Source organism: Nicotiana tabacum, chromosome 20 (assembly GCF_000715075.1).
Source record: "Nicotiana tabacum cultivar K326 chromosome 20, ASM71507v2, whole genome shotgun sequence".
In the NCBI taxonomy this organism is placed as follows: domain Eukaryota; kingdom Viridiplantae; phylum Streptophyta; class Magnoliopsida; order Solanales; family Solanaceae; genus Nicotiana; species Nicotiana tabacum.
In genome coordinates this window covers 2644156-2661232 of record NC_134099.1, presented here as the reverse complement: position 1 = coordinate 2661232, position 17077 = coordinate 2644156, and the positions used below count along the sequence as shown (strand labels likewise).

Below are 17077 nucleotides of genomic sequence, written 5' to 3'. Positions count from 1 at the left end.
ATGACAATAGGCATACATGAGACCATCTAGATAATACATCTATTAAGACCATAAAATATCTAAACGACCCACCAGGTGGGTGAATAGGTTCACAAATGTCCCCTTGTATACGTTCTAAAAACGCAGGGGACTCAATCCCAACCTTTATTGGTGATGGTCTTATAATTAACTTGCCTTGATAACAAGAAGTGCAAGAAAATTCATTATTTAAAAGAATTTTCAAATTCTTTAATGGATGTCCATTTGAGTTTTCTATGATTCGTCTCATCATAATTGATCCAGGATGGCCCAATCGATCATGCCAAAGTTCAAAAGTATTGTAAGCAGTAACCTTTTGGTTTAAGGTAGAATGTGCCTCAATTGCACTAATTTTTGTCCAATACAGGCCACAAGATAAAGATGGGAACTTCTCAATAATTCTTTTCTGGCCAGAGACATTCTTGGTAACGATGAGATATTCCATATTATTCTCATCTATTGTCTCAATATGAAATCCATTTTTGCGGATATCTTTAAAACTCAACAAGTTCCTCTTGGACTTGGAGGAGAACATTGCATTCTCAATGATAATTATTGTTCTCATAGGCAGAGTTATAGTAGCTCTTCCAGAGCCTTCAATTAGATTACTACTACCAGAAATTGTAGTAATATCTGCCTTACACATACTTAAATGAGAGAAATATTTCTTCTCTTTGAATATTGTATGTGTCGTACATGAATCAATTAAGCAAATATTTTTATAATTGAACTTTGATCCAAGTTTGCTTTGAAAGATATCCATATTTGCTTCCCATAGTTTGACATACAAAAGAAGTATATGAATAAATATTAGTATTTTTAGAGAAAAATGGAAAAGAAATAAAGTTAAACCAATAATTCAATAGTAGCCTTTAATGCATTTTCTGGCAAATTCTAATTATTATACAAATAATTACGCAAAAAATAATACAAGTACACATATGACTAATACAACTACAACAAATTTATTACATGTATAAATTATTTGCATTTTCCTATACATTGTATGAAAAATAATTGATCCGTGTAAGAAAAGAACATACTCATAAAAAAAATCAAAAGTTGTTCCAGGGTGCTTGTAAACCTTTTCTTAAAGAGAATTAAAGCAACGTAAAGGAAAGTTAAAATTGTTAAAAGATCACTGAGACTAGAATACTAATTAATAGGATATTACTCCTTGTTTGTGAAATTTATAAAATTTCGGAAATAAAAATATTCTTAAGAACTACATAAGAAGAATTATAAAGTGCAATAAAAATTACGAGATGTTTATTCATTACATACTACGAGTAGGAAAGCATAAAAATTAAATTACTCAATCATCTCTAACCACAGATCCATCACCGATCAAGTGATTTATTTTTTCATTAAGGTGCTCAAAAAAAAATCTACCACATCCAAGTGGGTGATGTCAAATTCATTGTTTCGTTCAGCCACAAGTAGAAGAGAAATCAACTGAGAGTACTTTGTGAAGCCTTTCTCTCGGTACTGCTGTTGCAAGACCATATTGGAGGCATGAAACGTTGTAAACGTTTTTTCAAGCATATCATAGTCACTGATATTATCTCCACAGAGTTTCAATTTAGAAGTAATTCTAAACATAGCAGAATTATATTCAGAAACAGACTTAAAGTCTTGGAGCCTAAGATGAGCCCAATCATATCGTGCTTGTGGAAGAGTGACCAACTTTAAGTTGTCATATCTTTCCTTTAAACCATTCCACAAAACAAATGGATCTTTCACTGTGAGATATTCAATTTTCAACCCTTCATCAAGGTGATGGCGCAAGAAAATCAAGGCCTTAGCACAGTCTTGTGTAGATGCTTTATCTTTATCTTTAATGGCATCTCCAAGACCCATTGCATCTAAATGGATTTCAGCATCCGATACTCATGTCATATAGTTCTTGCCCGAAATTTCAAGGGCAACGAACTTTCTTTTCATAATATCAGACATTTAAAAAAATACAAATTTGAGAAAAATTATACCTTAATTTTCTCAAAGATCTTCTTGAGATGGTAGAGCCTCGTGCTGATAACGTGTTATAAAATATAATCCAAAATAACAATATAGAACAAGCAAAACAAACTAAGAGATATAAATAGAAAGAGATGAAGAGAGATTTTTATTTCTTCTTCAATTGTGTGTATTTTCTTATCTATTACAAGGCCTTTATATAGGCATAAAAGTGAAGAAAATATGTCATGGAATATGTCATTGAACATGCAAAATATGTCATTGAATATGTCATTAAACATTTGAGACGTAGATCATGGAAGAAGAGTAGACATCCACCATAATATGATATTTATCATAACAAAGTTATTGTAAATCGTCATTGTGTCGTGCCTTTTCGTTGATGTTGAACTTGATAGCTGATTAGTTAATTGTATATTGTTGAAAATATTGCAGCCTTAATAAGGAGGTTATGACTCTTTTACTTACCTCTAAGAGATTAAATTGTACGCAAAAATTGTGATATTATTCTTTTTTCCAAAGATTAATGGAACACTATTTATTTGACATGGTCATTTCGAATACCCTTTATCTTCCCCTTTTTTTGCATCTCTTTTTCTTTATTTTTCTCTTTTATAAACCTACTAATAATGGGGAGCCAAAATTCTCCCTGCTGAAAAGTTATCTTTTTTCAAAACTCGAATATAAGATCATAGTTAATGAAAGCAAACTTTCTTATTCATAGAATACCACTTGAATTTCATATAAACAGTATGTTCCCAGATTAGGCAGATCTACTTGTGTATGCAATTGATGACCGGCTAACATAGCGTACTGATTTGGTCCACGGCTATATTAACAAGTAACAACAACAACAAAATTAAAAAAATAAAATAAAAAATAAAACCAATAAATTTTCACAAGTGGGGTATAGGGAGGATAGTGTGTACGCATGTCTTATCCCTACCTTGGGAATGCAACGAGGTTGTTTCCGATAGACCCTCAGCTAAAGAGAAGATGAAAGCCGGGGAAGTAATATTAATAAGAAAATGCATAAATTAAGAAACCCTTTTACTTGTGGAATGAGTATGTTCTATTTCTACAGGGTCCACAGAGTATTATAATTTTCAAGTTCTGCCCACAGAACTCATTATCATAATATCTGAACTTAAAGAGTGATACATTGATACAACAGCCAAAGCAAATGAAAACATTCGGTTCTGAACTGGCCCTCCTTGTCCTCTGCGAAATCATTTCATAAAGAAACTTGCCGCCTCTTTAAAGAGAGGAAAACAAGAAAAAGAATAGTACTTACAAGCCAAAAGCCTCTTCTATCTGCTTTTCTTCGTTTTATCAGTGCCTGGCTCTGTAGTATGCAGGTAGAAATGCATTATGCATTACGGAATGGAGAAGGCCAGTAACACACTCCATGCTTGTAACGTGAATATGCCGAAACAGCATATCGTGTACAACAAATGACAAAATTTTGGTGACAGTGAATGCTCATATTTTACAAACCTATGTATTGAGCTCGCGCTAAATAATTTGATGTATAGAAGTACGTAATTCTATGAGAGGGGAATCCAACAGGTCTTCAACATTAGCTGGAGCAATTAGGACTTGTTTCCACCTTTATAACTCTGGTATTGTAGGATCCGCAAGACGAACACTTGTGATATAGCCAATGAAATGGTGCAATTCCCCTCTTACCACAGTCGTTACACAATATATCCTAGAGAAATTTCATATAAGAATCTTGAGTAAAGTTTCAATAGTTTAATACGCATAAAAGTTGCTAAGGAAATAAAACTGAGATTCCTTACTTGGCATCGGTTCCTAAACTCTTCCGGTAGCACCTCAGAAGCCATTAAAGCATCAAGCATCCCAAAATACACCTACAAGAGAAGACAGAAGTTGAGATCATTCTTCATCTGAGCACAAAATATAATAGAACGGAACCCAAAAAAAAGGATACATAAAGATTGAAAGGCTTCGAAGTAAGAAATATATAGGGAGGGCTACATGTAAGAAATATATAGGGAGGGCTACATGCTATTAAAATCCACAAGAAATGAGTAGACAATGTGACTTCTTTATAGAATATGGTCAAAGACAACGTTCTTTTTCTTTCTTAAATGACTAAGATTTCATTAAATAAGACACCAGGTCAATATCAAAGTGCACCCCCGAGTACGTTCATAAACAAGGTAAAAAGAGTAGCATAATAAGAGTATGATGTTACATGCTTCAGTTGCAGGATTGATTTTTCAAAAAAATATATATACTTCTCTTTTTCTAACAAATAGATAAGACTCATCGTGGATCAGGCGAGGTTTATAACTGAGTACAAGATGGTGGAGTAATAGAAGAATTCACAAACAAACAAACAAAAACAAGCACTCCTGTTTATGCAGGAACAGCTAGGTTGCCAAACACATGCACCTTCATCTGTCCCATGTTATAGGCTTGATGCAGTTTCTTTTTCTAGAAAGGAAATATTTAAATCAAATAAGTTTGATTACAAACACACCAAGTTAGTGTTGACTATACATAGAGGTAATATAACTATACTCTAGCCCTCTGAAAAATTAAACCAACTGTTAATGCAACCTGGAAGTTCATTCTTTACACCAGAAAAAGAAAATTAAACAGTACGTTATATTTTTATAGTCTATGTTTCAAAATTTTAATGAGTTATAAACAATATTCTTGTGTCTAAATATGATGCTATGAATTTACACAAACCATCACTATTCTGCAAAAAAGTTCATTTAATGAAGGATGAACATCGCTTACCGACATATCTCCCATAGACTTGCTGCAAATGGGACAGATGTAGTGTGTGCAAGCATATGCCTGAGGAAATAAAGAGATTGCTTTTAGTTCAATCTTGATTTCTAATGAACAACACAATATCCTTTCTGACAGCAAATGTATGAGCAAAACCCAGCAGAAAAGTGACGAACAGACCTGAAAGCATGCTGAATGCATAAAATGCCCGCAGGGCAGAGCCCTGACAGTTTCGCTTGACGTGAATAAAAAATCGCAACATATTGGACAGTTGGTTTCGAGACCCTTCTCCCTGCATTTGTGGTCCACAAGTTTCATTCCCAGGCAACAATTGCAGGTCATGCAGTGAAAGAAGTCAACACCTAGTCCTTGCCCCAGCCGGCATAAATTGCAGAACGGGCAATGATATACTGTCCTGAAGTAGGATATAATAGAAATTAGAGAAAATCAAGATCAAAGCTCTATTAGAGGTATGTATTATCATCTTGCAACACGTACAAGACTCCATCCTTGAACTTTAGGAAATATTGAATCAGGTATTAAAATGATTTTCATGTGAGTTTGTTCAAAATTGACAAAACAAACCTTCACAAATGCAGGGGCAGGGTGTGATGTTTTAGGAAATTGACTTAGCAAGAATTTGTGTAAGTAATTAGTTATGCATTACTGGCTTCAAGAAAGAACTTCAAAAATAAATAGAAGGGCCATTATTTTGAACGGAAGACTGGAGACACCTGTTGTAGCATTTAGAATCTAGTTCTAGAATCTCTACATTCAGGCATCAAATCTAATGATTTTCAAATGTTGCTGGTGTTATCAAAGGTGAAAAGCAAAGAAAAGCACTAAAGATTTTTTGGGACTTTTGAGTGCATAGCCCATCTAAAGCACCTGATTTAGTGAACATATGCTAGACCAAGAAAACAAAAAGATATATGTTTGTGACGTGCAAAAAAGTAATTATAATCACAAATGATAATTATATGAACAAGAAATTGGAGAAACAATTGAATAGATATTTGCAGTAAAAACCATTTCTGATTCAAATGTAACGATGTTGTTTAAGTTTCTGATTCAAATCCGCTGACTAATTTTCTTATACTAAGTTTCTAATTTCCTAATCCGGATCGCTAACATATTCATCCATAACAATTGCTTAACACTTGCCGTTTATGTTTATTGTCTAGTGCCGCTCGCTTCAAGACAAAGCACATGGATGCTGAGGCACATTTGCCTTAGCTCCTTGGTGCTTGCACTGAAACACCACTTAGACGAGGCGATACTCCAACTTGTGCTGCAAATAGCTTCCAGGCTTAAGCATGCCTCTTAAAACATTGAGTGTAAGGAGAACTTTCACTCTTTTAAACCTAAATGAAGCAAGTAATATATTGCAGAAAAGGAAAAATTGTAAGGAGACTATCATTCTTTTACTAAAGATCTTTTGGGAATCAAACTCAATTGTATTCTTCTTTTTTGTTTTTGGTGCAAATAGATTTACATAGAAGATACATTGACAATCATAGACATACTAGGATCTTGCTAGGTCTCGAATTAGAACATCTACTAATCCTCTCCATGTAAACTTGGTTTTCAGTGCAACCTATGTACTGATGTTTTTAATATATACAATAGTTACCAATTCAAAAAAAAAAAGATCTTTTGGGACTTTTGAGTGCATAGCCCATCTAAAGCACCTGATTTAGTGAACATATGCTAGACCAAGAAAACAATAAGATATATGCTTGTGACGTGCAAAAAAGTAATTATAATCACAAATGATAATTATATGAACAAGAAATTGGAGAAACAATTGAATAGATATTTGAAGTAAAAACCATTTCTGATTCAAATGTAACGATGTTGTTTAAGTTTCTGATTCAAATCCGCTGACTAATTTTCTTATACTAAGTTTCTAATTTCCTAATCCGGATCGCTAACATATTCATCCATAACAATTGCTTAACACTTGCCGTTTATGTTTATTGTCTAGTGCCGCTCGCTTCAAGACAAAGCACATGGATGCTGAGGCACATTTGCCTTAGCTCCTTGGTGCTTGCACTGAAACACCACTTAGACGAGGCGATACTCCAACTTGTGCTGCAAATAGCTTCCAGGCTTAAGCATGCCTCTTAAAACATTGAGTGTAGGGAGAACTTTCACTCTTTTAAACCTAAATGAAGCAAGTAATATATTGCAGAAAAGGAAAAATTGTAAGGAGACTATCATTCTTTTTAATTGTAATGATAAGCAGAATATCTTATTAATGATGTTTAACAACCAAGAAAAATAAGCAGAGCCTGGTCTAATCTTCAATAGTGTAAATCCTATAACTCGGTGTTCATTATGCGATTCAACCTACTACATCAAGTCATCAACTACAAACAAGCTATGTTGCTCGGACTCTCCGAAAATGTGGCCGGATACGTGTCGGATCCTCCAAAAGTAGTGCATTTTTGAAGGATCCGACACGGGTGCGGCTACATTTTGGAGAGTCCGCGCAACATAGCAAACAAGTAGGGTCACTGAAGTATCACCTTTCATCATCAAAAAATTTACAGCTGCTGCAGTAATATTTTGCCATTGAGAGGCCGTTACAGGATGGAGTCGTGCAAGAAGGTCCAACTGGTTGTATTTTCAGGCAGTTCATACACATCATTTCAGTTGTCGCCTTCCTGCAAATTACTAGAAAAATTAAACATGGAATGGAGTTTTATTAGAAACAAATACGAGGCCAACGATTTACCTATCCATAGAATGGTCACTGACTTTGTCATGACAGAATCTGCATGGAAATATTTTGCCACAGCAAGCAGCTCGGAGCTTGCAGTTTCTTTTATAATGTTCACATCCGAACACTTTCTTATCTGGATCACGGAATGAAGGTGAACATCCAATTTCATCTTGACCATTTGGAGTTTCAACAGATCTTGCTTCAGAGTCCTGCTGAGCAGCTATCCAGCGACTGAACAACAGATGCTTAATAGGTTACATGGAATAAATAACAAAGATAGCAATCACAAAGGTTTTAGATGATGGCTTCACTGAAAACAAACCTGGTCATAAGATTTTGAATAAGATATGCTTTTCTTCTTGGATCAAGTGAAGAGTCTCGGGAGACCTTCCGTATCTCTGACTCTAGCTCATTTTGATTCATCCGAAATATGTCCTTCCATCCAGGTTTAAAAGTGGAATCACTATGTTCTAGAGATTCAGGAAACTCATACCCTGAAAAGACATAATTTTAGATGCTAAAAAGATTATCGGGAAAAAGTCATTCTAGATCTGCTAATTCAGTTCCAATAATAGCCTTGTCTAACGTAAATATCTTATGCAACATCTTTAGAGCGGAGAACAGACATGAATAAAACTAATAAGTAAGAGAAGCATGGCAACAACCTCGTACACTGTTCTCTGAGCTTGATGTCTGGGAAGTTTCAGCTGGCGTTCCCTCCCACCATTCATTGAGCCATTCACTGAACATTGTGTTTTTGGTTGCTTGCTTCCATGTCTCCATCATCTTATTCTGTTCCTCCTGAGTAAGAGCAGAAGTTACCCAGGGCAACATTGACTGAAGTACTTCTGCCCCAGTTGTTCCTATTATCCTACCAACTAGTTTGTCTTGTTCTTCAATGCTAAAATGACGGTCAAACAGCGGCCATAGCTCAACTTCCTCCCGTATAACATGTTGATCCAGGGTTACTTTTATTGATTTGCACATAGCTTGAACTTTAGTTGCTAGCTCATTGTATTTTCTTGAATATTCATTTAAGTCACAAGAACCCGAGTTTCTACAAGGACCTTTTAATGAATTCCCACCATTCAAGGTTTCTCGGAGCAGAGAAAGCTCAGCAAGTGCAGATGAAATGTCCTCGAACAGCTTTTCTTCCTGTTTGTGGTCCAAGGTGTAAGAATGGCTAACATTATGAAGCGTCTCTTTTGATTCCAAAGCTGGGAATACTATATCATCCTCTGCATTACTGTGAGCTTTATACAAGCCCCACAAGAGACGAAATCGACCACAAAATTTTCTCAGGAAAGTCTCATCGCAATCAGTGAGTTTTCCAGATTCAACGTCCAGAAATTCCAAATCCTTTCGAATAGCCTTGTGAAATTGAAAAATATTATCAATTGGCCGTGTTGCGTATCCACCATTGATCAAGCTGGTATCCCAGTTGAAAAGACAGGAGTTCAGAGAAGGGACACTTGGGCTAAAAGTACGCAATGATTTTGCTGCAGCTAGGGAATTTATTCCCAGTTTATTTACACTGACACCTAATGCAGGAACACAACAAGACTGATTACCAGTGGATCCTTTCCGAAGTTCTACACCTCCTGAAGGATCATGACGATAGCATTTCTCCTTTGACATTAAATTTGCACGCTTGGTTGGCCTTTCACCATTACTTTGCTCACTATGTGACATGCTACAATTGACAGTTCTTGAAGAAGTGCAGATACCACAACATTTACCTAAGTTCTCTTTATTCCCAGCTAAAACTTTAGCAGGACAGCAACCAATTGCACTTGAAGAAAAACAATTGTCCGCTGGACGACCTTTGCATGCCCAACCTGAGAAAAGTGTGACCAAAGCAGTGTCTGATGCTGGTGCTGCATTAGAAAACTGAATCAGATGGGGTAAACAGGTCTACTTTCCATCATTGTCGACACTGAAACCAAGTTCTAATTAAATCAAACAGTAGAAATTAGGCTTTACCTGCCATATGCATATTCTGAAGGAAAGACCTTGCTTCTTCCTCACTTAATGATCCTACCAACCAAGGTAAGACGCATTCGATGAGTCTAAGTGGCATAACACACAAGCTCTGGTAAAGGAGTTCCCGCTGCCGTTTGGGGCTAAAATGCTTTCGCGCAAGTGGAAGAACCTGGAATCACAGAGAATCCAAATAATCAAGATCAATTACTATTAACTCTTGGGTTTTAAGTTGTCAACAGCAACAAGGACATCTGAGTATTTCAGATAGCAAGAAGACACCATGCTTGCTTTCATCACTTTAGAAACAATTATTTTATGTTACTTGGGGAGATATTTATAGACAGAGACCTTGAACTTGCAGAATCTTTGCAATTCTGAGATTACTCACCTGAGCCTCCTCATTACAGAAGTGTCTCTCCACTGTCTCCATTATATGATCAGCTTGTGAGCACAGTTTTGAATAGAATTCTACAGAAGTTGAGTTGGATCCAGCACTCTGAACGCTTTCTATCAAGCATCTAAATTTATCAAACTCGTTTTCTTCTTCGGCATGCTCCTGGGCAAAAGATATTTCTGCATCTATTGCAGGAAATATAACTTTGTCCTCGGCAATGCTGCAGCCATATTATGCAAACAGTATGAATGAACCAGATTCAAGCACGCTAGCAGTTATCGTAATCCATCAAAATTAGTTCAAAGCCAAAACCTCAAACGGCTAAGCAAAATAATGATGTCACGTACCTATGGAAGATACAAACTTCAGCAATAAATTGAAGCCTCTGGTTGAAAGCAGACAAATCAGAAAAATCCCCAGACAACTTGATTTCCCTAGCTGCTTCCGTAATGTCATTCAATTCCTTTCTAATAGTCTTGTGCCAATGCAGTATCTCATCAACTGGACGATTTAAAGTGGATTCTTTAAGGTTGAAATTTGAGGCTAGAAATTCACTTCTAGAAGATTCACAAGGACAAGGAGCATCCTCCGCCTGACTGATTAAGCCTCTAACAACAGAATCTGAAGTATGGTGCTTTGTACTCCCTTCGCAAGCCTTGCGTTTGTTTGTCAACTTTTTTCCATCCATCCAGGTAAACATAATCTTCATGAAAGGGGAATTTTATCAATTATGCTATGCTTAACAAAGGTCTTTACCATCTATAAGCAAGCTAACTCACCTCTTGAAGAAGCTCCTCATCCGGAATTACTTTGTGTAAGAACTTATGCATATCTTTGCACTCATCGGCCGAAATAGAGGATGAAAGCCAAGGCAGAAATTCAGCCATCATATTCACGGGAATGCTGCACAGAAACTGCCACACCAATGACGCCTGCTCCTCGAATGAAAACTTCTCCATAAGCAACGGCAAGACCTGCAAAATGGCACAATAACAACAAATATCAATATAAGTGACAATAAAATGAAGAAGAAAAACATAAACTATTAAGTGAACAATTTTAACCAATCAAATAAACAACAAAGGAAACAATCATCACAATAAAATATAAGGGTAAGTTACTTATCAAGAAAATAAAATAACAAGGATAAATTTCACACTAGAAAGTTTAACTTAACTAACTGAACTTCCACCAAATCCCCACCCATCCCTCCTTCCTCTGTTAGGGGACTCGGCATATCACACGGTAAAAACAAGCATGGGAAGCAATACCTGTCACACTCATATGGAGAATATCGAAAGAAAAGAATGAAAGAGAGGTTGAAGAGCTTTTTTTTGGTATAACCATCTGGTATTCGGTACCCACGGCCCGATTAATCAAGATTCTCACCATGTAAGTCCATTAAAGGGGGAAGCTCTATCTACCGGGGGTTTCTCCATTCCTAGGGCTGAAATCTGAGATCTCTGGTTAAAAGTGGAGGGATACCATCTATCCGCCACACTCCTTGACGGTGAGTTTGAAAGAGTAGAAACCTCACTAGTAACAAAGAACGGAGGCGCTTCTGATACTAAGATTGATGTTGCAACACAAGGGAGAAGGGAGAAAGGGCAAGGAGAGAAATAAAAAGGGGAGAAAAGAGGGAATAATAATGAAAAGAAGAGAGAGAAGAGAAAAAGATGAGGATCTGGAGAGAGGGATTATGATACCAAATCAATTTATCAAATATTCTGAACAATTAGAACTTTAGAAACCACTAAAACTGTATGTCTAACTGAAAAAGTAAGACTAGATAATTTTATCTCTGGGATAAGATTATCTTCAATTTTATTTCTAACTAATATATAAACAAACATCTGCCGCCCAAGGCTTTGGTCTTTAATGGTAAGATGCAGCACATGATATGTGGTTTAGGCACACTCCACAGGTTCGAACCCTACCGCCAACAAAGGCCTAATATTTAAGTGGAGAAGGGTAGAGGGACAGGCCCATTATCCACCGAGTTCGAACTGTGCGACATTGGCTCTTGCATTTCTCAGTTATGAAAAATATAATAATAAACATAAATCATATAAAGTGATAATGATATATGCATACGATCTACATCCCGAGGGCTTTCCCTTTCACGCCAACAAAATAATTAATTTCATAGAAAAACAAGGCATATCACACATCCCATCAAATAAGATAAAGGTAAAACTCTGCTAGGATACCTGTTCCTCTTCCTTAGACATGTGCTGGCTAATAGATGTTTGAAGAGCTCCTGTACAGGAAGCTAACTCTCTGCGGTAGCTTTCTTCACTTTGCATATCTGAGTCAAGTAACGCAAACAGATGATCAAAAAGCACGCCTTCTCCTTCATGCTCAAGGGAGTAAGTCCGTGCTACATTCTTCACACGTATATCAAGTGCTGGAAAAATAACCTGTCATTCACACAAAGATATGCTTATGATGTTTGAAGCGGTACACCAAGTTTGCTCCATTTTGTATTGAAGTAGCCCTTTTTCTCTGTAACTAATGAAATATTTATTTATCAAAAAAGGAGATGTCATACCATTGGAAGAAAAAGAAAAAAGAAAAAATTACATTCCTATGCTGGGGTGCAAAAGGGAAGGCACAAATCCCCTGAATTAATCCACAATGTATTTTCAACATGCAAGAAAGTAATAGATCCTCTTAGGTGCACGATTTCCTTGAAGTTAATTTAAGGCGTAAAATGTGGAAATGTTTCTCTTTATCTCGTGGGGCAAAATGGAGATACTTAGAGGATCTTAATGGGGTTTGCATCCAAAGAAAACATAGGGGTTCCGAACATCAAAAGAGATTCCACGATTAAAACCGAGAAACACTTTTTAACATCCATTACTGAAAATTGTTCCCAAAAAATAAACGATCAAAGATAGTTAAAATAAAGTTTCTTGAGATTCAATAAGCTACCAGGACCAAAAATTCATAGTCCGCAAGTGAAGCAAAATGTGTTATCCCAAGAGGGATTGAAGCACAATTGTGAACCGTACTGAAAAACAGTTCCTAAAACTGTTTGTTTCTCTCAATTTCACATATGGAATGTGGCCTCTCCCTCTCTCTCCCTCTCTCCCTCTCTCTCCCTCTCTCTTATAAAACATAATGCTGGAACTAGCAGAAGATGTCGACACAAAAAGCACACCAGATTCTTTAATCCTTGAGATAAAACCGGTGTTGTCAAAGGCGCGCTTAAGCCCTGAAGCGAGGCTCAAAACAAATTGAGCGCTTCGCCTCGCTTTATGGGCGCTTTAGTGTCGCATCAAAGCTCTAAGGCATACTTGTCCTTGCCAATAAGTGTAATCCCGAGAAGGCGACCTTAAACAATTGATATTTCACTTTATCGTGAATTTTTTTTTTCAATTTCTTTGTCTATATATTTATTATTCATGCTTATAATGATTAGTCATGGACTACATGCATATTTTTACTTTTTCTCCCGTTGCGCCTTTTTTCATTAAAGCCCACATTTTATTTGCGCTTAAAGCCACAACGGACCTTAGAGCTTTATTGCACTTTTCGCCTTTGATAACACTGGATAAAACCCTTTCTTTTGTAAATAAATAAAGAAAAATTTAACCCAAAAACAAGAAGATATTGCTAGAACTACAAACAAATTCTAAAACCAGCACTCTTTGCACCACCTCTCCATACAACCCACTGATCAAAGAGGATTAGAAAGAATTCCCAACACAGAAAAGGAAATTTAAAGCCAAATTAAGACACTACCAACCGCATTAGTTAAATTGACAACACAAATCCAATTTTTTTGTTACAATTTCTCAGACCATTTATTTATCTTTTTATAATTTACTAAGTCTCACTTTTAAAATAAACTAAAAAAAAATGAAATTAAGACGTTTAAACATCAGGAAATTTCATGCAAGAACTTCTCCAGTTCAAAAACAGACAAAAAACATAAACATTTCAAGAGCAGGAGAACTGAAAATTCAGATTTAAATTCGACTTTGCATATGTATGCTCACAGTAACTAGTAGCCTCAGAAATTCAAAATTGGGAATCAGTTGCCAGGAAGCAGACAGCTCTATAACTGATTCAAGTTATAGTAACTCTGCAGAAAAATAACAATATAACCAGCAGGAGACCTGACATACTACATTGTATATCCAACTAAAGAAGGCATGAAGCAAAAGCAGTTTTTAAAGATCTTCTTTTCACTTTCAACTTCACATTTGATATTTGTTTTCTAGCTCCCATAACAACCAATACTTGCACTAGCAGCTAATCAAGAAGCGAACCACCTTCTGTATATCTCAGAGAAGATCATGAAATAAATTGAAATCTTGAGCTACAGAGAGCTCAAAACTTATCCATCTTCCCACCACCTCGCATGCACCACACAAACCAAAGAGGAATCTTTTTAATGATGGTGGAGTCTAGAACCAACTTGCGCACAACTCGACTATTCTACCGGGTACCTACTACCTCTCACCAGCAGAAGCACACTAACCAAAGTGGATCAACTAAAAAACCAGTGCAGAAAAGAACTCGAGCAGAACAATTTGCACTAAAACTGAACTAAAGATGCAATAAACACGTAGTCTCATCAGATTTTACCAACTACAACACAATCCAATCTTATTATTATAAATTATATCCTATTTATTTGAATTTGTAAGTCACTAATCCTCTATTAACTCAGTAAAATATTGGAAATGTCACATATGCAACTAAAATTAATCCAGTTCATTAAACATAACCAGATACAAAAACCACACAGTATTTCAGAGCAGGAGAAACTCAAAACTAAAAAGGAAATTTCAATTTTTTTGTGATATATACTTGCTAAGCTGCTCAAAATTATTCACCAGAAGCTTCCTGCATATAAAATTTTGCAAAATTATTTTAAAAAAAATCGAGTAGCAAAAACTGAATATATAAAACTACTATAAACGAACCTCATCTTCAGCATTGCAGTGATGCTTATAAATCGACCTCAAAAAGTAACACCGTTCCATAAAAGGCTTAATTTCACTGTTCCGATTCGTCGCAAATGCCATCGCCGATCGATGCAATGCATCCAGCTCCGCACGTATAGCTTTATGGAAGAAAAGGAAAATCCGTATAGGCGATGTACCTTTAAGTCCCGTCGCCGGTCTATTATTCAACGGTCCTGATTGATCCACGTGTCCCACACTCGGCCCTGCCATTACCGCTACTCCTCCTCCGCCTTGTATTCCTCCCGTCGTTAATGGCGTCGCCATTTCGGCAACTATTTATATTACCACAAAATTCTCTAGCTTTTCTTTGTGATTTTCAGATTCAGATTTTCACAATCTGCAAATTTGCTGTTTTTCATGTATTTTTGGCGTGACTGTTTTTGTATGTATATTTGTGTGTATGTATAGGTTTCCACCAGGGGTTAAATCGGACGGATAAAGAGGTAGCAATATATAGTTGGCCACGTGGCAATGTGGGACACGTCAGCAGAATGATGTGTTGGATGAGTGGGGTGGGGAAAAGGAAGGGCACGTGCGTGATTGAGGTTGGGATTTGGAAAAATTAGGCTTACACCAAAATAAGGATAGTGACAGGTTGAAAATATCAGTCAAAATAAAAATTTCCTTGAAATTATATTAGTTTATACACAAGTATTAATCAGTCAAAATAAACTTCTATCATATTACATTAATTTATATGCAAGTACTAATCAGTCAAAATACTTGTCCTTGAGTAATTTGATTGATAGAAAAGATTTAGAGATAGGGCGAGGGGCCTGGGAGAGTGCAGAGCAGTGTGAAATTAGAAATTTTAAAGATATTCAAGATTTAATATATATGTATAAAATATATAATTTGCTTTTTATACTTATACTATACAATTTTTATTCAAAATATTTTTTAACAATCGGTGTTCAACTGGCTACTATTTATTGTATTGTATGTTACTCTGTGAGTGGCGGAGGGTTATGAATATTTTTTTCAAAAGAAAAGAAGGAAGATAATTTTGTGTTTTAGATATAAAGATGTTAATAAAGTAACATTTAAATTCCTAATCTTCTTTAAAGTTGGTTCTTTATATTTAATTTTCTTTCAAAACTAATAAGTTAAAGAGAAGAGTTTCTTTTTTTTAAGATACTTTTTCCCATTCCAAAGAGATGCATGATTTGGAGTACAAAGTTGGACGTATCTATCATGGGTAACATTTTTGGATAAAACTTTTGGTTAGTCGTAATTTCTTACCGTAATAGTATTTCAAAATCTTGTTGCAGTAAAAGAAAGATTACATATTACTACTTTGTGTTTGCAATCTAATTTGAGTTGCTCACCGTTGCTTTTATTTTATTCTCATTTGCAATTTTGTCCCTTCTTATCTATATTTTTATTAATGTGATGTTTATGTTTTTCTGAGCCGAAGATCTATTAGAAACAGTCTCTTTATCCTAACAAAGTAAAGATAAGGTCTCTCTAATACCGGGTATGTTGTTGTAGGATTTGCAATCTATTTTATTCACTTTGTATTTGTTACTACTTTATTCACTGGTTTGAAGTTTCACAAAGATAGATCCTTAAATTATAGTCGATACTGTTGCGGGATGAAAACAACTCGCCACCCCCTCCCCATTTTCCCATGTATTGGTTAAAATCTGACCGCCACGACCGAGCTGACCAACGTCCGTCTAAGTAACCGGGCAGCGAAAGATAGTATAGCCCGTTCCATATCCCTTTCCCGGCATTCGGAAAGAGCAGCGCCTAAAAGCACGACTAAGACACATCGGAGGCAAGAGGATATCGGGCCAAGCAAAGAGCAAGGGTGCCACGACTATATATAGCAAAGGAAAGCTTGCAATATGGGGGGCTGCTCCTCTTGTCTTTCTCTAAAACTAAAAAGCTCTCTTTTAGTAGTCTTGATAGAGAAGAGTTAATCTCTAGGAAAATATGTAAACTTGTCTCTGCATCGATTGATGGGAGATGCAATATTGAATCTCAATAAGATCATTTATATTCCCTTTATCTTACATATGATCCATAATACTAGCTTTTTGATCTGGAATTTATTATGTATGACTAAGATTTACCCCTTCATTTTCTTTGATTGATTTGTTCAAAAAGGTTTTGATATCTTTTGAGTCAAACAATTTGCCGTTGTCTGTGGGGATTTCTATAGCTGAAATCGTAGTTTTCATCTAGATTCTTGAAAGAAATAATCACTTTTCTTTAGCTTCGTAA

At 35.9% G+C, this 17077-nt stretch overlaps 1 protein-coding gene across 2 annotated transcripts; it reads right to left on the bottom strand.

The window, feature by feature from the left end:
• Positions 1 to 3007: 3007 nt before the first annotated feature.
• On the bottom strand, positions 3008 to 15266 carry LOC107766947 (zinc finger protein BRUTUS). 2 transcript variants are annotated; one of them, XM_075240904.1, is made up of 15 exons: positions 14807 to 15224; positions 14691 to 14726; positions 12080 to 12289; positions 10649 to 10843; positions 10217 to 10572; positions 9864 to 10089; positions 9476 to 9644; positions 8158 to 9369; positions 7815 to 7986; positions 7505 to 7723; positions 7296 to 7433; positions 4945 to 5179; positions 4771 to 4830; positions 3798 to 3869; positions 3008 to 3706 (listed from the first exon to the last, which is right to left on the bottom strand). In XM_075240904.1, exons 3-15 carry the CDS (start codon positions 12173 to 12175, stop codon positions 3575 to 3577), a joined length of 3282 nt encoding a protein of 1093 aa, XP_075097005.1. In that variant the 5' UTR covers positions 12176 to 12289; positions 14691 to 14726; positions 14807 to 15224; the 3' UTR covers positions 3008 to 3574. The 2 variants fall into 2 exon arrangements, with proteins under 2 accessions (XP_075097005.1, XP_075097004.1); XM_075240903.1 differs by lacking the exon at positions 14691 to 14726 and having other exon boundaries at positions 14807 to 15266.
• Between the last annotated feature and the right edge of the window lie 1811 nt (positions 15267 to 17077).

Excerpts from the sequence above, each read along its gene's own strand:
- LOC107766947 (XM_075240903.1), bottom strand. The coding sequence starts at position 15,112 with ATGGCGACGCCATTAACGACGGGAGGAATACAAGGCGGAGGAGGAGTA. Across the intron at positions 7,987-8,157 it reads CTCAGAGAACAGTGTACGAG|GGTATGAGTTTCCTGAATCT; the intron begins GTTGTTGCCATG and ends ATGTCTTTTCAG. Across the intron at positions 4,831-4,944 it reads TGCATTCAGCATGCTTTCAG|GCATATGCTTGCACACACTA; the intron begins GTCTGTTCGTCA and ends TTATTTCCTCAG.